We start from the raw sequence: 21,924 nt of genomic DNA on the forward strand, positions 1-21,924 counted from the left end.
ACAGATTTACAATGCCCAGATGGCATTTGTCTACTAGTATGTACATTCTGATAGTGGAAAACAGGGATCGGAAACAGGAAGCCTACACAAGAAATGATGAGCCATTAAGACTTACCAATTTAGTCACAGCACTAGTTCATAAGGAAAGAAAAAAAACAAGCGACTAAGAACTGGGAACTGCTTGCGTGATAGGCAGACGTGAGTGATCTCATAGAACAGTAGTCTGTAACGCTTAGTACAGAACTGAAAGCCAACGAGAAAATGCTAGGCTGGCCCAGACCCATGATTATGAAAGGGGGGTGCTCAGCTTTTTGGAAGCAGTTGCAACAGCAGCCATTGGTGATAGCTGAAAATGACCATAGCTACATGACTGGGGAAAGGAAATAATATCCAGATTTATTCCTGAAACCTCCTGTGTCTTACGTCTTTATTACCATACCGCAGACTATCATCACTGCTACAGAATTCAGCTACTCAAAACTAGTTTGGCTGGATTAAGAATATAAAGAAGTTTCCAAAATCTTTCAACTCACTCGAAATACTCAGCATACAGGTAAGTAGTGTCCAGTTTAGGTTGAAGCATTCTAGCTGAATCCAAAAGTATAAAGTATAGTGAGCACCACATTCTCAACAACAGTGGGAGGCTTTCCCTCCCCTTCAGAAATTTCAACCAAGCCATGAAAAGTAACTTACTGAGGGAGAACTGGGACTGAAGTATGTGTTATATAAAGTGATCATATCTTTGTTGAACTTGCATGGCTTTACCTTGATCATCATTAAATATTACTACTACACTTTTACAAAAAAAAGTGTTGCTGTTTTGTAGAGGGAATGGGATGTTACTTTAGTAAGGCTTCTCAGATGAAAATGGCAGTTATATCAAGTGATCAGTGTCAAGCTTTTTTCCATTTTGACTGGTTTCTATACCACTACACAAGCTTGAAGAACAACTGATTTCCATAATTATGATTTTTTCTACAAGGGAATGAAAATGAAAGAGCCTAGTAACAGATTACTGGAGGTACAGTCTGATATTACAAAAAGAAAGCGTAACTGCAGGCTACCGAGGCATGCTTTTCCATCTCAGGTCTAGTGAGCGTGTGGCCTCAGGGTGAGATTATTCACAGTCCTATAGCTGTTGGAAAGCTTTTCTTTTTGGTGGGCTAGTTTTCCATCAGATCAGGGAGCTGAACCACCTCAATATGCAACCGCAGTATCGTTGGAGCTGGTGTCTGCAAAAAAATCCTGACCTTTTTCTCTATAAATGAGAAAAAAATGATTAGTTTTTAGCTGGATCAGTCAGCTCTCTGCATAAATGCCCATGCCAAACAAGAAAGAGAGACTGCAGCAGCCCCAACTGGGGGTGACTTAGACTACTAAGGAGGCATACCATCTAGGCTCATTTTCAGATCAGATTCAGCCTAGCAAAGAATCATTACAAATTATCTTCTGACTGCTTACAGCTCACAGTCTATATTCAAATGAACAAAAATTCAACACCACTGTTCAACTACTGTGCTAGCACTATGCCTGTAAAATAAATTTTTTTAATTTCCAGTAAAGGTCTGTCATAACTGTTTTCTACAGCCAAATTATAAAAATTCTGCACATTTCTCCTGAAAATCTAGACCTTGACTCCAAAAGACTTATTGTTCCTTGCTGTTTTCACAGCACTTAGAACAGCTGTCATTGCAATATGAAATACTATGTCATTTCATTATTTCTTTCTCTTAAGTTGCATGGTGTCTATAGTACCACATAATGCATTATTTCTCTGTTACCAGCACATTTGACGATTACTTGTCCAGGGCAGAAGGCAAGTTCTATTGCAAGAGCTGCGCATTCTACTTCAATTGAGAAGGAAACAAGAAACTTTTCAATATCATCTTTTGCCAGTAGGTCAAGGAAGGACACTAAGGGCATTTGCAAAGTGTGAGAGCTTCCAGTATGCAAAAGGCAAGAATGCTGAGGAAAAACCCTTTACTACTGGAAAAAGAAGTGAGAATTAAGAAGCTTGCATGAATGAGAAAATACTTTACTGCAAAAACAAAAGGAGTTATTTTCAACTGAATATAAAGAAGTAACTTTAGTTATTTTAGTTTTCATTTCAGGTGGGTGAAACAACATACATACGATTTCACATGAGATTATTAGGAAAACAAGCAAAAGTCTATCTTAATTTTCTGGGCTCCCAGCCTAGATTCCCAATTATTTTCTGATAACTCCTACGGGTCAGTGCTACAAGTTCAATGTCATCTCAAAATCTAAGCTTATATAGTCTGCTTTCCTCCACGATTCCTTTTGTTCATCTCAGTGCTAAAAACAAGACTTGGACTTGCAATTGGAAGGAAAACAGTAATGGCAGTGACCTATAATTAAGGAGGCAAGAGAAAGTGCAAGAAGTATGGAGGTTTTCTGAGAGAAACATTTATTTTATTGAACAAGAAAATGAAGAGGTACCCGAAAGCAACATTTGCAAAGGACCAGTCAGATTTAGACCAGGACAAATACAATAGATCAGCTATTCCTAGGACAGGTATCAAGAAAACATAAAACGTAACTGAAACTGCTACAATAATTCCATAGGCTCCAGATTAGATTTTGATAGTGCCTGTCTCTCAGAAGAAGATAAAACAAGTGTGAGAATGTGTAGTTTCTCTGACAAATTGATCAAACTGGCAGAAAACATCTGCAACAAGTCAAAGACCATACCAAGAAGCTGAGGGAATGGCACAGTGTCACCACAGATATGAAGACTACGATGGCTATTCTCAGGTTGAAAACACAAATGAGAATGTACTTATTAGAAAAAAAAATGATGGGTTTTAGCACTTCTCGGTATGAACTGAAAACTTGAAAAGTTCTGTTACACCAAGTAACATCCTGCAGTGCTCTCTTTGCATTTTTGGGGGGAATTTTTCTTCATCCTTTGATCTTCACTGTCTCCCAACAACCTTCCCGATAGAAGTTGTAGGCCATAAAGACTTATGGTTTGACAGAGCTAATTATCTGAGAGATTATCCTATGACCTACTGCAACAGGTAAAATCATCCGAGGTCTGTAATGCTCCCCCCTGCACCTAAAGGCAGTTACTATCAGGACATCTCTGTGAGGGATCTTCAGTATTTAATTCACTGTTCCTGATTTAGACTGACAAAGCCCAGATTTGTTAGCACTGCAAATATGCTGCCAAATTCATCGTTCTTTTCTGAAGCTGCTGAAAAGAGAACAGTTGAAAAGAATCTCTTCATGAACCATCCTTTCTATTATTATTGATGCAATTTGATTATTTGATGAGAACCTATAAAGCATACAAAGACATTCTAAACATCAAGACTATAAATACTGTAACAAAGGTCTGCTATATATAGTATTCTCCACTTAAAAGCATTTCTCTTTTTGCAGGCTCTTATCCAAACCACATGCATAATTCTGATAGGAATAGATGAAAGGAGCATATGACTGCATAGAAATAGAAAGAAAACAAACAAATAAATGCTTCAACAGTGATTATTGTACCATTACTGTGATCTACTGCTACTCAGATAAAGAGTCTGAATAAAAAGGCAAGAAAAGACGTGGCTGATGCCAATATATATATTTTAAATTACTGCAGCAGAAACAGCAGGGAACACTTACAGCAATATCCAAAGTTATGATAGGACAAAGGGAAAAAAGGTAACAGCAGAAAACAACTGTGTAAGGATCACAGATCTTAGGCATTTATCTTAGTTAGCATTTCATCGTTACACAAATGAAGCATTAACAAAAGTAAAGAGAAAGGAGCACCGAGATACCACTCAAAATATCAACCTGCTGGATAGCATTTAGGAAACACCATTTCAATTCTCAAGGGAATTCATAGTGATACTTACTTTATATTTTTTCTAACCTGAAATTGGATCCATTAAATTCAGTCTGAATTCTGGACCTCGAGAAGCAGGCTGATTTCAAAAAACAGCAAGTCCAAAGAAATCTACAAGGATGCAAACATAAGAACCTAAAGGGAACCTGCACTTGGATGCAGTATTGCTAAGATGGTCCACAAGCTTTCAACCAAACGTGCCAGAAAATATAAGAAAACCCGCAAAGAGCAAAGATTCACATATTTTGAAAACTTCATATGCACAGGTCTGCTGTTGACCATTTATTAAACGATGATGGAACAGTCTTGTTTCTTCAGCTGCAAAGAAGGGATCTTGCCAATAGTACCACCATGTGCATATTCCACAGGTTAAAAATGCTAAATATCTTTATTGCACAAAGGTTCCAAAGCTAATGACTGTTGCAAATAGTTCTTTTAGAAGAAGGCTTTGCAACATCCCAGAATATATTGAAAAGCTGCCTTAGCCTCGTGGTCTATTAATTCAAAATGCCACAGTAGCCCAGAAGATTGTTTTTCTTGGGGACCTCAGCAACAGTTATTCTTGAGTAAATGGCCAGCTAGAAATAGAGGTTCAAATATCTTGTACTGCCTCCCTACACAGATCTACAAACCAGGACTAGTACTGTATACAGCACAGAGAAGACAAAAGAAACCCACGCTTCAGATGGAAACCTTCATCTCAGCTGGAGGTCAAACTCCATGCAATTTAGAAAAAAAGACTAAAGAATAGGATTATGCCTGATTCTCCGTGCTCTTATCACATCAGCTCAGAAGTTCAGAACCACCCATTTATTTTGACTGTTTCAGCTTCCATGTCCCATCATGAGACTAGCCAACAGTCTCTTTCACCAGTCCATCTCGTCACCCTTGCTACTCACCATGTTTGCAACTTACTAACGTGAAGGAGCTTAACATAAACCCCAAAGACTTCAAGGGGCAGAAAAGGAATTAAATACTTCTAAGATCTGTACCATCTGCCAAAAAACCTATTTTTTCATTTTAAGTCGTTCGTTACATTATTAATACATTCAAAATCTGTGGGGTTTCTTCAGTAGTTTAGTAACATGGATTATAAGAGAAAGAAATATAAAAACATCTTTATGACATCTTTTTATAAGAAGATTTTTATGTTCCTTTTATCATGTTACTGTCTGAAAAGGTTTAGATAGCTTATTAACTGTAACATCATGGGATGAGATCTACTTAAGCTCTTAGAATTTTTTTAATCACACAGATGCTTTCATTTTTTTTTCCCCCTACCCTACTGTTCTTTTCTACTCTTACAGGCCTCTGAGGAGTTCATGTTTTCCAGCAATCAGGACAATCATAATGTCCATTTCCAATTTCTAACGTAGATACTAGTAGTTATTTTAATGTGGTAAATGTACATTCTCATCTGAGAAGAGGGGCAGATGCTATATGAACAGCAAGTAAAACAGGTCCTGCTCTGAACAACTTATATTCTGAGTAGACAAGGCAGTTTAAAAGGGAAAGGGAAAACAGAGAACTGAAGTGATTTTCCAAAGGTTACAGAAAGCCAGTGGGTACCCTAACTCCTAAATCACCATTGTGAACCACTACATTCCCCAGGTTCCATAAAGAAGAGAACTCTAACAAGGTAAAATGATTGCATTTCTGTAAAAGGATAATAATACCTGACTAAAAAAATGGGACAGGAAATAATGCTTTATAAGGTCATTTAAAAAAATAAACTAGTACTATCAGAAGACCATCCCAAGCCATCAGTCATTTTCCTATTTTAAAGTCTATCAAATAGAGCTATTTCTGCCTCCACAAAATATCAAACAGTATGTAATCCTCAATTTTGTTGGAGAAGCCAATGTTCATGGATAGCTTTTCTGAAGAGATTTTGTTTATTTTAAAAAATACAGAGCATGCTGTCAGGGCTGTAGTACAGGCTGGCTCAGTGGAAACCCATTAAAACCACTTTACTGGGCAGATGGTGTCAAAGAGTCAGAAGTATATAACAGAATCCTACTGTGCACAAGTGTTCAGTATGCAAGAAATCATCTCTTATCAGACAACTGCTGCAGGGGACACAGTCAACCACAAAGGAGAGGGGAGAACACAGCTGAAGTCATGATAGCCTTACAACTGTTTGCCCAGTAATATGGAAAAGGATATGGAATAAGAGAACCTTAACTGATAAACCCTAAGTAAACAAGGGGGGGGGGGGGAATCTATGGAGAGCATCATATCAAGCTTGAAAAAGCAATACAATGCTTTTATTGCTGTTCACTGAAGGTGAATTCTTTGCCATTAAGAAGGATATCACAACTCAGAAAGACTAAAATAAGATTTTAAAAGTGTCCACTAAACTTTGGATTGCCATCTTTTCACATCCTGATTTACAGGATTGCTGAGCAGTTGGCATTTCAGCAAGATTTAAGGGGTACAAAGAAACTCATTAGAGACATCTGGAAATAGCGGCTTTGTCACTAGAAGATGACAAATTTCAATTAGTCATACATCAGATATGCACTAGCACACTGGTAGATTGAGACACCCCTCCTGCATATATTCCATTTCCATTCTCTTCTACAGAAGGTAGGCCAAGTTTTTCTAGTGTTTTCTTATGAGCCTAACTCTGTAAGTGAACTTAACACCTAAAAAGCACCTGAGTTAAATAGATCCTATGATCTGAGTTAAACAGATTTTAAACAGAATAGACACAGTGAAAATTAGAGTAAATAGGACAGATTAGGAAAACTCTGAAAGTATTCATCATATGCTGCTTACAGAGTAACAAAGTGCAGTAATAAACTTACACAGCGTGTATGCGCCTCCTTCCTCCACTGGGCTGAGTCCAGATTACTCGATTCTGCCTCAAGTCCCATATTGTTGGCCACACAAAGATACCCTCCTTCAGCTCAAGAGCTACAGGTTTGTGAACCTGAGCAAACTAGAGCCTGTTTTTATTTCTGAAAACGTGCTAAAGATGACAGTACAGTAACTGCTGATATATGGTGTTTTTACATGTTTTGTCAGAGCTGAATACTTCCTTCAACAATAGCACAAAACACAATCCACTAAAACATCAAGACCTCCTTCATACCAGGAAAACCTGACAACACACCCCATATTGCTAAAAGCAATGTAGGAAGTTAAATGTAGCAATTTGCCATGCATAAACAAGAAACCTAGCTACCCAACAGGTACTACCAAATTAAAATTAACCAAGCAAGACTGATTACAGTAAGACAGAGATGTAAAACTCTGAAGGATAAATACAGATATTTCAAACTGTAGGCATGTGCAAATCACCACTGTTTCCACTTCTTGAAGACAAATGGAACGAGTCACCATGGCTCCGCAGAAAATGGAGGACATGATTATGTGCTAATCCAGGATCTTTGATATATGAGTGGATTGAAGGTTAAGTGGTATTATTTCCTTTCTTGTATTATGGGTTGGTTTAATATTTAAATACAGTATTGGCTAGTTATCTCTGACAACTTTGGATTCCTCCTCTTGGACAACGAATTTACATAATGCATACTGAAGTCATAAAAAGCATGCATTTAAAAGTGAGTGAGTGATGTTGAGGGCCAACAAAATTCCAGGTTCTGAGACCATTTAGCACTAGATTAAACTCTGATTAGGAGGATTTTTTTTTTAGCATGCAAGACATGCAGCTTCATCTGTGTGAATACCTGGACATCTGCCTTGTTCCTCAGCAAGAGGTCTGCAGACTGCCTGCTCAGCAGTTGGCCTATCTTGAAAGCAAATAGATCAAAAGGCATGCTGTAGAGGATCCTTGTTCAGACAGAGAGGACAGTTCTTCTGTTGCTTCTTAGTCTATCTTGTAAAGTTGTATACACCAAGAACAAGGAGTGTGTTGACACCTTTCCACACTTCTGCTTGGCATGCTCATTATTATTACCACTGCCACTTTTTTCTACATAACTAGCTAACTGATTATTTTGCTCTTTTTATAGGATCTATGTTATTTAATATCCTTCTCCCTTCACACCTTTCACAGTCTACATGGTAATTTTTACTTGTGGTCTTATTTTGCTTGCTCTAGCTGCAAAACAGCAAACTAATGAGGCCCAATACATTCCACCAAGGAGAAAGGCAGCTATTAAGATTAAAAGACACCATTAGCAGAAAAGCAAATGAGTATATAAGTGGTATTGAATAAATTAAGGCTGGAAAAACCATTACCATAGCAAATTTCTGGAACACCTTATCCAAACCATCTTACACAGTATTGTGACAAAGTCTTTATTTACAAATAAAAACCCAAATAACTAAACAAACCAAATCCATTCAAAGTAGCTTTAAAAACAGAGCTAGATGGGCCTGTGAGAAGGTGAAGTGTCTACAGGAGGAGGGAAAACATCTTCAAATCTGTACATTTGGGGAAATGCGACATCAGTAGAGATGCATCCACTACCAACCATTTCTACATAGTCTGTACAAGAAACAAAAATAAATGCATTTTGCTGAGCAACTTATGGGAAGACAATTGTCTGCAACACAGAAAACTCCATCCAGAAACCTTTCTGGAAACCTTAATTAAAAAACACAAGACTGAGGGTGTAAGAACAAACAAACATCCTCTGTGAGTACAGCGGAAGCCTTTTAGGAAGTTAATTGACCCTACAGTGCAGATGCAGTTAAGTGACTGGCAGACTACTCCTACATTGCTTCACTGAATCACTACTCAATGTTGATTTAAGTGAATCTATGCTGCAGTGGATTAGAAACACTCACAACATCAGTGATTGTGTCTGAAGTACTGAAGCAATACCAAACAGTTCAGAGATACACTTAAAATTACTACAGTTAGTCTCACTATAATGGCTTTTCTCAACCCTTTTAAGGACAAGAGCCATCTAACTTCTTGAAAGAAATCCAGACCATCTTACACAGTATTGTCATAAAGGTCTTTGTTTACACCCAAACACAAATTGGGATGCACTCTGAAAGCATCCTTGTTACTTCTATTTCCTCCCTTTGTTTTTTTTCCAGCTTGCATGCATAAGGTTTCTGGCACTGGTTTCACAGCACTGCTCAGATGTTCTATGAATCACCACTGGTGTGTGGGCCACAGGCTGAAAAATACCGCTCCAGAAAACTCTGTCTACACTCTGAATTAAAGCCTACTAAAACCAATGAAACCCCATATATACCGACTGTAATGGGCTCTTGATCACACCCACTGCGGATCAATAGAAGGATACAATATCCTGTATCACAGAGCTGGAAGTTATATCATCCTCTAGGTCAAGTTTAAGTCGCACTACTAAAGTAGAAAGTGGAAGCTTGCATAGATACTACACAGGCCGTACCTCTTCGGAGGATGAAGGCTTACAATCCATTAGCTCTGTGGGGCCATCAGACTAACACCTTACGCTGGAATGACATCTATTCAATAAAGGAAGAAATCAAGGATATGAAGAAGCCAATCCTCATTCTACAGTTAATTTTCCCCCCATGGAGGAAGGTGAAATAGCCTAACATTCTCAAATATGTACTTAGAATCTGCTCATAATAATTAGTGTTATCTAAACGTCTCTGAACAATTTAAAATCCACTTCATGTTGAACTGCCATTAATAATGCAGCAGGCAATATTACGAAGATTGGTAAAAATCAAGTAATTTAATGTAACACTTTATAAACCAAACCTGTGATAAATATCAGCTGCTTCTTCAGCTTCTCTGCAACCAATCTGTCTGGAGTTATGTTTATGTATCCTAGGACCCATGATAGACTGCCATTAGACTTCGCATCCACAACCACCTCAGGAGGTTGATTTAATGTGAATACAGCATGAAAAATCAGATTATCTTTTGATTCTCTCTTATATTAAATAAAACTGATCTTTATTGAATAAAGCTGCTTTTATTAATACCTAAAACATTGGCTGGTGTCACAGAGCCCGCCAGTCCTATGGAACTAATAAAAGAAAAGACAGAAGTAAAAAATGAGAACATTACAGGGATATACTAGAAACCAAATCACATTAAGCCAGTATTGCAGCTGACAAATAAAACATGGGTCTAGCTGTAAAATTTTTTAGTTTAGTCTGAATTTATTATTTTCACTGAAAGAAAAGAAATCAGAATGGGCCTTCTCCCAGAAGTACACTGTGGCAAGAAACACAAGAAGAGCAAGAAAGTGCAACTCAGCTCCCCCTGCCCTTGTGTAATGTCTCAAACAACTGCAAGTTCAACGCAGCTGGGACAAAGTACAAAAACTTTGGTTTTATGGGAACAGCTTATATGTTAATCTAAAAACATTTCCTTTGTTTTGGGTTTTTAAGAAAACTTTTTGTGTTTCTGCACATAGACAAAGCTTACAAGAAAAACACCTACTGACCACACCTGTACTTCATGCTCATCTAAGTAGTACTCACCTGAAATCAGCATGCAGTAAATTTTCTATACATATCAACTGCACAGCTAGAGCAACAGGTGCCTATGATGAGTCTGCCCACAAGTAATGTCAGCACTGTTACTTTGAGAAAAAGAATGTGTCCCTCATCATCACAATCAAAATCTGTCAACATGAACTGAAATTCAGCCTGAACTCCTGCCCAGTCACCACCAAGAAGGAAGGGCAGAAAGATTATATATCTTAAATCAGATAAAATAATCTTCAATTTTAACCCCATGCACAGCACTATTTTCCATTACTAATTTACTACCAGTGTTCCAGAGTAATGATCTCCAAAGTAGCGCTGAAACACAGGTTGTTGCACTCCTCAGCTTTTCATTTTCCATATTTCTATTTCTATTAAGTCCACAGTGCCTTTCAATGTCAGTGGAAGATCTGCATATAAAGATCTTCAGAAATGGCAGACAGCTTTCTGGAAGATGGAGCATAACTAACAGGCTCAGCTGTGTAGTCCTTTGTACACCATTACCCCACCGTAGCCAGTGAGATTGAAGCGAAGGAAAGTGGCTTCCTGTACAACTACAATTCACAAAGATATAATTCACTGAAAACACCAGTGAAGTATTTCAGCAATTACTGTGGACAGAACGACATATTCTGATACTAAGTACCATCATGGAATCAATAAAATTGCATAAAGAAAGCCAAAGATAGAGTTTGTCCACAGTGAGACAAAAAAAATCTACAGCATAAGATTCAGTTGAAATCCAGAGGGTCCAAAGAATACCGTAGCATGGATAATTCCAAAGGAAAGAGAGGCAATTTAAATCCAAATATCCAGATACTTCTATCCTATAATGTAGCCAAAACTAAATGTTTGACAGTGTGGGTTTTGGGAGATTTCCCCACACATACACTTTCCTGTAATAGGAGATTGGCATCACTGCAAAGGTACTACCCCCATCTCCAGCCCATGGGGAACACTCTTAGGGGTATACAAGGGAATCCTGCCTAATACAGTTGCCAAGCCTCCATGTTTATAAAACCTGAGCGAAAAAGAAAATCAAAACAGCAGCTATGTGACCTGATATCTCATTAGAAAGCGGCTTGTGGGAAGATTTCGGCCCAGGATGACAGAGAACAACAGGGAATGCTCAGAGAACACAGGAAGAAAAGGTCACTAAAACATTCACTTGGTTTGTTACTGTCAACTTAGACCCAAAATCTGAAATTAATTAAATCAGTTTTTTTATCTGACAACAAACATTCATAATATAAAAGGCTCCTCAATCTTAGGTCTCACAATATACATCCTAAAATTGTTTAGCATCTTACAGGAGATGCTCAGTTCATTATAGACTTAAGCCAAGCATGGAACCTGGTGTTCAAGTAACGTATTAAAGTTTTTATTCTACTCCAGTGAAGCTAATTAGAGGCTTCCCCCTTAAACAAGGGAACAAAACACGCACATTAATGAAAACACAGACTAATACAACAGGCACAATAATGTCAGCTGGACTTGGTTATTTTTTAATTGAAGATTTCTGAAGAGTTTTTTTCATAGTTCATACCAAATAGCAAAATGCTCAGCTGGCTGAGGGTAAGCATTGGCTCCCTAGGACTGACTCAAGAAAACTCCTAGTTGAAGACAAAGCTGTGAAATGCAACTGCCCCCATAACTACAGTTATGTAGCCTTATAATCTCTGCCCTTTGCCCATATATATATGTACATACACATATAATTAGACTGACAATTAAAATACATGGATTATATCATCAGTGACAAACTGTTCTGGTAAGAACACAAAGCTCACTATTGAAAAAAATATTTCATTTCTCAAACTAGCACTATTTTCTGCATTTACAAGACAAAAGCAAAGCAAAACCACAATAGTGCTCTCAAGCCTTCAACATTATTACCTGAAAGATTTGGAAACTGTGCAGTAAAAAAGTGCGTTGCCATGGTTCTGAGTAATCGGCAACAGACCTATACACAATAGACAGCTGATTGCTGTTGCATGTTAAAAGATTTTGTATCTCTTTAGGAAAACTTTGTCATCATGTAATAAATATTAGCAACAGAAAAGCATCAAACAAACATGTCCTGTAGTAGTAATCAAGTCTGATTTTTTTTTCTTGTTTTCATTGTCTTACAGAGCAGGGGGAGAATCAGCCTTTTACATTGTGAAGTTTATAGCGCAAATCTCTGGAAAGCTCTGGTCTTTTCAGAGTGTACTAAGGCATAGTAGTACAGATGGAGCCTGTAACCAAGTATGGAAATAGACAATTACATTAAAGATAGATATCTGTGTTATTAAACAGCAGAGTCCCAGCAATCACACAGTAGTATACTGGATATCTGAAGAGCTAAATAAATAGCACAGACAATACCAGTAACTCTAACAGGATCTTGCACACCTGGTTTCCAGGCATATCAGATTTAATGAGACTTCACAATCACAATACATAGAAAAATCTCACTCGTCCGTTTTTACAGCATTTCTTTTCCACCTAAGAGATCTCCTTTCCAAGTCTAATCTTTCTGCCTATGTTTATCTTTCAAAGGAGATGTAAGTAACATTTAAGAATAAAATCCTATATGAGTGTTATAATTACTGAGCTAGCAATAAAGCAAACACTGTACTCTAGGACTGAAATGCCACTTAAACTCCAGTCTCGGAATAAACTGTAATCTCAGTCAAACACTATGTTAATGCAGTGTTCAGGCTGCAAACCGAAACACACCAAAAGATAGGAGATGAAAAAGTTAATATTCTTACTGCATTGTTAGCCTATCCAAAGTACTGGTATTGCTTGTAATAAAATGCATAATTTACAACTTAGCTGGGAAATCAAAAGCTACTGGTGTGTAATGTGAATGAAGCAATCTTTTGAGAAGACTCAGACTTCCAATCCCTGCTGCTAATGCATTTCCAATGGCAACTTTAAAACTACTTATGTAGGCACTGCATTTAGGTAACATTTGAGGAGACTTATAATTGCATTCCTTCCTTTCTTAACCTGTTCTAAGGAAAAAAAGGAGAAGTGGATTTGATACAGGGAACTGACACAGAAATACACAGGTGTGTATTTTGCCTTCAGTCAGTAAGTTCAGTTCTGGATACAAAGTAATTAGTAAAAATAACTCACTTAAGAAAAATGAAAAATACCAGAAATGTAAAAAGGTGTTAAGAATAACTAATACCTTTTTTAAATAGTGATGTTTGCAAGCAGAACTCTTTATCAGTATGTTTGCAAAACCATAAATTAGATGCGTGTGCATTCCTCTCTGAAGACTAACCACGTGGGAACTTTAATTGTTTTCCTGCCAAAATATAGCTGTTCATACATCATGTCTTCTCAGCAGAAATGTGTATTTCTCCTAATTTATATGCCACAGGAATGCTCAGAATCATCTAAATGAAGTATTGCAAAAATGCATTCACCTTTTGGCTGAGGCCATCGATTAAAACTTTAAGCTCAAAGGAGCATTTAAATGCACACAACAATGTGTGCATCGTCTATATTATGGTTTTCCAATTCTTACTGTAAACACGCTTGAGGGCAGCAAAAAGATATCAGAGGCACCTGAAGTCATGCAGTCAGGACATCCAAACCTATTCAGCCTGCAGAACATCAGACACCTGTTTCAGGCTCTCTAAGCACTTAAACGTTTCAGGAAGCACCTAATACTCTGGTGGAGCCAGTCTGAGACACGGGACTTTTAATTTGAAAAATTACATAGACGATAACGGTGGAGCAGCTAACTCAAATAGCTTGTACCTCTGAAGATTTCAAATTTCCAGATAACAAACCCTTCGCAATCCAGAGCCGAGTTACCAGCTAAGCCCATCGCCAGCATCTACTACATCATCAAAAGTACAATAGGCAGGTAACAAATGCCTCAGTAAGTGGGTAGACTGTCATAGTCGACCAAGAAAAAATCCTGCCACTCAGGATTTCCCATCACAGTATCTTTGTTTTTGACTAGCACATGACTTCCCTCAAGTCTTTCAGTCGTGGATTGTGGGTATCAACGTTCAAGGCGTTACAGAGAGAGCAGACAGAGCCTGCGTATGTAAAGTACACAAGAAACACGATGCAGTGAAATGGACAGAAGAGGCTGAGCCTTACCTTTAGGAAAAACTGCTACCAGGCTCAAGAGGAGAGGTGATAACAGATGCCCCATATTGCTAATCCCAGAAGTGCACATCCTAGGGTTTGTGGAGAAGTTAGGGCTCAGTTTCACACACTTTGTAGTCAAAATAAAAATCTGTCAGCTGAAGAGGTTGCATTTTCAGAAAAAATCATCTGGAGAGCGCAAAAGGCATTTCCTTCAGAGAGAGGACTTAATTCTTTAGCTTTTACCCTCCCTTTTCCTCCCTCCTTTCTTCAAAGCAGATGATGCTGTGAAAGAAGAACCCTCTCCACCCAATAAATAAATAGGAAACACTTCTGGTTAGAACTTCAGTCCGAGCCTCAGGGGCCTGAGGCAGGCAAGCAGCCCCTGCCCCACAGCACTCCCGGGCCGGCAAGGGCAGGCGCGCTGGGCAGGGGCCGCGGGGCTCCGCGCAGCGTACCCCCGCCTCCGCGGGCGGAGACCCGCCTGCCCGCGCTTCGCAACGCCAGTCACCGCGTCCCGGTGGAAAAGCACATCCGCTTCCCGGGCCTCACCAAAGTTTTCCTTTAAGTGATGCTGATCGGCCCTGAAATCATCCAGACACGGAGGCAGGGATTTTGCTGTTGCGCTCTCCCGCTCTTTTTATTTTTTTGTAAGTTCTCAATTTCCTCAGTGACTTGTTTGACTTTCTGCAAGAGAGGGAGGGGGCGAGCGCGGCTCCCTCCGGCCGGTCATCGCCACAGATGCGTTACTGCTCCCAGGGCCGGCGGCCGGCGGGGACCTGCCGCCCCAGCGGCTGCTTCTGCTCGGCCTGAGACTGCCCGGGGCCGCCGGCCGCGGCCCGCCCGCCCGCCCGCCTCCGCCGGCCCTGGCCCATCCTACGCGCGCCGCGGCTGTCAGCTGCGGAGAGGCAGGGATTCCAGCCGGGAGGTGCCGCGAAAAATAACGAAAAGAGGAGGGAAACAAATAAATAAATAAGCACTGGAGCCAAGCCCCGCCTCGCACCCGGCAGCCCCAATCCCCGGGCAGCGGGGCGCGGGGCGGGGCGGCCGGGCGCGGAGGGAGGCGCGCACCGCCGCGCGCAGGGGCGGGCGCCCGGCGGGGCTCACCCGCGGCAGGGAGGGCGGGAGAAGCGGCGGCGGCCTCAGGGGCCCCCGCCGGCCGCCCCGGCCCCAGGCCCCCCGCGCTGCGCTGCCGCCGAGATAGACCGTGTAGGGAAAATGCTTCGTAGATACCGCAAGAACAGCAGGAACATTTAGTCTAGATAGTGTTCAGAAGTGCTGGGAAAAAATAACCGACCTCAGGTTTTCCATTACAGAAAGTATCGATGCTAGAACCATTCTGCTAACCCACCCCTCTGGTCAAGCTTAATAATGAGATTTGTATTACCCTTGGCACATAGAATGGCAGCAAAACACAACGTACCACAGCCCAATCTAAAAAAAAAAAATTAAAAAATAGCAGCTACAAGAACTTATGGCCACTCTTTCTTCACAGAGTACATGTTTGGGAGCAATAAAAACATTTTTATATTAACATCCACAATGCTGAAGCTTTAAAACAGGCTTATCAAAATAAACTTTGAAACTGTATACTTCCTCTTTGCCAACACTGAGAAATACATGATCAACCATGCAATGGGAAAAAGCTGTATTTTGTGTGATTGTAGAAGTTCATGTCAGTTTTAGAAGTACTACCAATCCCAGAGAGGTTCACCAGACCTAAAAGGAAGCATACCTCTAGAAATGGCATTGTGTCTGAAACATAGATGTACCATCTCAGAACATCCACTATCTGAAAGATGATAAAAAAATTGTTATTGGCATGATACACAGTGTGATGTGGCCAAAAACTTAGTGTTGTCCAACAAAGGAGAATTATTCTAAAATAATACTCTCTATCCAAGATAAAACAATCGTCATCTGGAGGGGGACGTCAATGTCCAGGTTCATTCAGTAGCAAGGTGAAATATGCCAGCATAACATACCAGTTAATCTGCATTCTGATTGGATAAGTAGCTTCCTATAGTCTACAAAAAGTATGAAAAGTGCAAAGAAGGAAGAGCTTTCTCTCCAGACACAGGTGTGAGGGGTTTAGTTACCAGAAGAACCAACAAGATTCTCTTCTCTTTACTTTGACTCTTTTACTTTGTCTCTATGGCCAGTACCTGGCTTTTGCTTTTTGTTATTTTGTGCCACATGTGGAGATGTTTTCTACATGGAGTTTTACTGCCTTCCAGTCATTCAGAGGTATCTAGACTGAGAGAACAGCAGAAGCAGTTACAGAACTGCAGAGTGAAAGGGAGTTTTAATGCCAGTCATAATATATTTGCATGATCACATTTTTTCCCCTCCTTTTAATGTTTTGCATCACTGTTACTGAAACAGCATACTTGGTAGCACTTATTTAATTTTCCAGCAAAAATACAGAAACTAGGGAACCTATGATCCTTTTTCCAGGTCCAAAATTATGCTACTCACTGAACAGATAAATTTCCAGATTTGGTCTTGTGAAAGAAAAAAAAAAAAATCTAGTCTATTCTTTTTTCCTTACTGTTTTTAAAAGTCACTCTGAAAGGTCACTAACTAATTATTAAATTTTATGCATCAATACCCTTTTCGCTCCAAAGCACTCTGCAGACATTTCGCCTTTAGTAGGTAGTAATGGACATAAAATATTTTGTCAACATCCTCCTCCTCCTCCCCGACCCTGTTATCCCCATGAACCACCTTTGGGTGTCAAGCCTTCTCAAAGTCTCAAAAAGTTTATTCACTTATGAATAAACTGTTGCCTCCAGCCCCTTCCGAAATGAACAAGTGTACTCATTTCTTGTGCTTGCCCTGCACAGAAATAACCTTGCCTTTGCTTCTGCGAATATTTCACTTAAGTGAGAGCTGAACATTAGGCCACTTGCCAAAATTTACCCTGCAGAGCGGGGGTCCCAATTCTATTTTGTTTTGTTTTTTTTCCTATGAGTGCAGGTAACACTTCAACTGTGCAAACTCTAGCCCAGCCATTGAACACTGTGATGAAAACCTTTCCTAGACACCGCTCATGGAACATCACATCAATTCATACTACTCAGTAATGAGAAAACATCTTCCTGCTTTATCAGCAATGTTATTTTGGCAAGTATGTCTAATCTTTCCTGGGTAATTAACACAACTAATTGTGAAGGAAGAACTGGCTTTAGGAAAACATATGAGAGAATGAAGAGACCTGCATCCCTACAATCTATGGTTAACTGTAAAGGTAGACAACTGATTAATCTGCATCCAACAACTTAATGAGATAATCCATCCTTACCCTGAGACTTCTTGTTTCATCTTCAGTGTGATATATTAACTGATATATTTAATCTGCTTTATGTAATTAAATTTGCTAATTGTTCTAATCAGTTTATCAATTCACTTTTTTGTTTGAGAAGTTGGGGTTTTTTTGAGGAAGTAATGTTCCCTCATTGACAGACTAGAAGTACAAGTCTGGGAGAAGCCCTGTTGACACAATAAAGAAGAGCAGACTAGAGAAAAGCTTGTAGCCAGTTGGACTAGCAAAAATGTTCCTCTGCCCAATATTCCACACACATTCATATATATATATATATATATAAAAAAACATGGAAATACAGCATGTGTCCAGTGATCTGAAAGCAAACAATTCATTTCAAAAGCCAACTGCATTGTAATAATTCTCTCTCAGTGCCCACAGACCTGGAATAGCAAGGCATATTATTGAGTCTTTTAAAATTACCAGTTACACATTTTTCTCCAAAAAACATTTTTCACTTCCCATTAAACTCTGAGAAAAATCCTCGCACTGCTGAAGTCAGTGCATACTTCACCATTGATTTTTAGAAAGACAAATTTTTACTCCTATTTTTTCCCCCCCACATTGCTTGAAAATTACACAGAGGGCATTGAAATGGATTATCTGGGCTTGTTACTGCACAACATCTAAAATAAGCAGCAGTTAAAAGCATAGATTCAGAAGATAAGGAATCGGCATGATCAGTTTGGCCTCCCAGCAATTTTATACAATTTAATGTGTTGTCTTCAAAGCATTTAGAAGCAGCAGGTGTACTGTGACTGCCATTCATAAGGCAAAACACAAGTTGTTCCACTGTTATTTTATGTTTCTATCACTCATTTTCTTCATCACATCTATCTGCAGTCTTTTGTCTCTGTTTGGGAAATGCAGTCTTTGGGGAAGAGACTTTTTGTTGCATGTGTACACTACATCTTGGCCAGCTGAGTCACAGTCAGCAGCTGAAGTCTTTTTGCGATGCTCCCACATAAATAATATGAAAAATCAGAACAAAATAATGGGAGATGCCGCAAAGACCAAACTGAGTCACACTCTTCGATTTAATATTAATTTCTTACTCTTTTGATATTAACCAGCATGTAGATTTTTGTCTCAGTGACAGGATGAAGCAGTAAATCTGTTAATTTGTTCAAAACTAGTTCTCATCTGTTCACTCATACCACATGAGAAAATCAACAATAAAATTACTTGGCTTGCTTATAATGCTTCTCTTGTATGAGAAAAGCAGATTCAGTTCAAAATCTTCACCAGGCTGAAATAAACATCTATTTGACAGCTTGTATTTCTACTGTCAATGGTAATACCCCTTGGAGTGCCTATCTCTTTAATGATCAAACGCTAACCTTAGTGGTGAATAGTATTCCTATCAGGCTATTTTATGTTGCTGGGCTTGCTGTCAGTTCAGAACAGCTGAAAAAGTAGATGATGTTAGTCAGTTTTCACTCTCCTTTACTTGTTTCCATTGAAAACTCAGAAATAGCTTAGTTCGAAATGAGTTCAAAAAATGACAAAGGACCTTATCACAACACAGCTAGGCTGTTATCGGCCCAATCCGCAAGACTAACAGACAAAACACATATCTAAGAGGACTTTTTTATTTTAATTAATGAACCAGTATTAATCTGCTTCATCTGATGGCAGGATTTTAAAAGCTGCTTTGGCTGCAAGTTACTGTACTCACAGTACAATGAAGTGCAGTGATTTATAGAGGCCAAATCTTGTAAGATGCAGCAGCCAGCTTGAATAAAAACTCAATAAACTGACCAGTATGTGTACACATCAGAAAAAAAAAATCACTACAGGAAGAAATATATATATACACCATGAGAAAATTAATAGGTACAAACAAAATTCCTTCTTCCTAGTTGGGTTGAAGTCCAGCCTCCATAGCAGTGAAACACTATGTATTAGTACCAGTACTTGCCAAGTTACAACAGATTAAGTGATCTAAACAGCTGGAATGTGTGTAAGTGTTAACATGCAACAGTGTCCAGTCTGAAACCTGATAACATTCTCAGTGGTGTAACCAGGAAACCAACAGTGGGTTTTAAGAGTAGATAACATGGAATAACAGAACAGGGGATGTTACTGGGACTGTTCCGAGATGTAACTTAATTTGACATGATGCCTCACAAGCAAAGAGGGCAAAGCCTATTTAAAATCACTATGCAAATGATGAAAACATCTCCCTGCAGGCACTGCCAGCTTCCTTTTTTTTTTTTTAAATATCTTCATTTATATCAAATGAAAATGAACAGAGGAATAGGACAGATCAAAGGTCTGTGTAGCCTGCTATGCCACCTCCCATAGTGGCCAAAAGCAGATGCATAGGGAAGAATGTAAGACTAAGGCCAGAAAACATAATTCCCTTGAATGCTCTCTCAGCTTTCAATACCTGAGCCAGAGGTGATCTATGGTAGAAACCCTCAACAACTTTCCCTTTTATAGTTCTCCTCTTGAACCCATGTTAACTGTGGACATAATACTTTGGTTAACAAGAAAAGGATCTCCACAGCCTAGCTGCACCTCACATGCAGAAAGATCCATTAACACAATCTTCACTGCCCACGCAGCACCCAAGAACTTCCGGCCTTTTACTATGTGTTGGTGTTGTTTTGTTCTGAGAAGGAATAGGACTCAGCTATCACCCATGAAAAATCTATGGTGTTTTCCCTATGAACCAGAAATAAAACCTCTGCTTTATAAAAAAAGTCCTTATCTTTATACAGACTGAATAAAACACTTCTAATCAGAGCATGGCACGTGATGTATACAAAAAAATACTTTTGCATCTTCCATGATGAATTTAATCTCAAGACTTTTTCCATATTTCATTAATAAGTTACTACAGAGAGTGATTCCTTATCTAGAGAGTTTTTTTAATCCATCATTTAGACCTTCAATTTTAATGGAAAAAATACTGAAATTACAGCAATTTCATTAACCAGGATTTAAAAAAATGCAAATTTTACGCTTAATCAACTGACATTTTTTAGTATAAGGGTCATTAAATACACCAATTATATTTTTGTAACCCAATACTCTGAGTAGGGGCCAGATCTTCAGTGATCAGAATTTTTTTTTTTTTGAGAACCAGTTCATGTTCTGTGTCCAACATAACTCAGAATCCAGGAGTCCAGTCCTGCAAAAACTCAGGTAGAGCATGTATTAGCACTATATACTGATTATGGTGAGTTAGATTTAAAAGGTAAGTAGTTTCCCAAGACAGAGTAAAATATGGGTATAATAATTTACAGGCTGACTGTAGGTTAGTATGAAATACACAAAGAAGTACAATACTGCTCAAGAATTTGGAAGGAATGAGAAACCCAAATACACAAAGAATAGCAGCTCTGAATAATTTGTGATCTTTCACAAATATATCTTTGTAAACACATACGGTGGCTACTTGTGTGTATACATTAGACCTTAAAGCAGCTGCCTGTTTGGCACTGCAAATATAACTAAACTTCATAGCAAAATAGGCTTGCTGCTGCGACAAGGCAACCATGTTTTTCACCAGATGCTTGTTAATGATGGAGTTCTAGTGACCCCTAGTGCTATGTTTATTTTGTGAGGCTTGAGACAACATCTAAGATTTATTACAGGAGGCACAACACATTTTCTTCTCTAAAATTAAACAAGAATTGGCATCTACTGAAATAAATGACAGGTGAAGATGAGGAACCAGTAAAACAAAGGCATTAGAACAAAGAGTAGAACTTCCTGTTTGCAAAGTTTTCTATTTACTGGTATCAAAGAATAGAGTCAGTATAGTCCCTTGAAACATGCTGACTGCCCATATTGCTTAATATGGTTTCAAAAAGAATGGCATTTCTTCAATTAGCTAAACAAACGCTGCTTTGAAGAACACAGAAAATATTTTTCTGTTTCCCTTCCTGGATCTGCATTGGCTATTGAAAAATTGTTGTTCCCCAAAATATTGGCAATGTTTTTCTGAAATATTTTTGCCTGCATACAGAATTCTACATATTTAGATCACACTGTATATTAATGGTTGATCTATAAAGCGTTAGTCTTTAATAGATTTTTAATGGAGGATAAAGGATCATTATGTATGATGGGTTCTGTTATCTGCTTATAGGTAATAACCAACACTGATGCACTTATTACAATTTCTAGTATTATATCCATGTTGTAATGCTATTAGAATTTAATAATTTATTGTCTCTTTATAAACCATTTATGAAAGGAAGATTAAAGT

General features: G+C 38.8%; 1 protein-coding gene across 1 annotated transcript in view; it reads right to left on the reverse strand.

Annotated features, from left to right (window-relative positions):
• Nucleotides 1-14,468, reverse strand: part of TMEM132D (transmembrane protein 132D) — a gene marked incomplete at both ends in the record, with an annotated part of 259,935 nt that extends 245,467 nt beyond the window's left edge. The window contains one exon of the mRNA XM_082007930.1: nucleotides 14,390-14,468. Within this exon, the coding sequence (XP_081864056.1) occupies nucleotides 14,390-14,468 (79 nt within the window). The remainder of the gene's footprint in view (nucleotides 1-14,389) is intronic.
• Between the last annotated feature and the right edge of the window lie 7,456 nt (nucleotides 14,469-21,924).

Source organism: Phaethon aethereus (assembly GCF_964289735.1).
Source record: "Phaethon aethereus genome assembly, chromosome: 17".
Lineage (NCBI taxonomy): Eukaryota > Metazoa > Chordata > Aves > Phaethontiformes > Phaethontidae > Phaethon > Phaethon aethereus.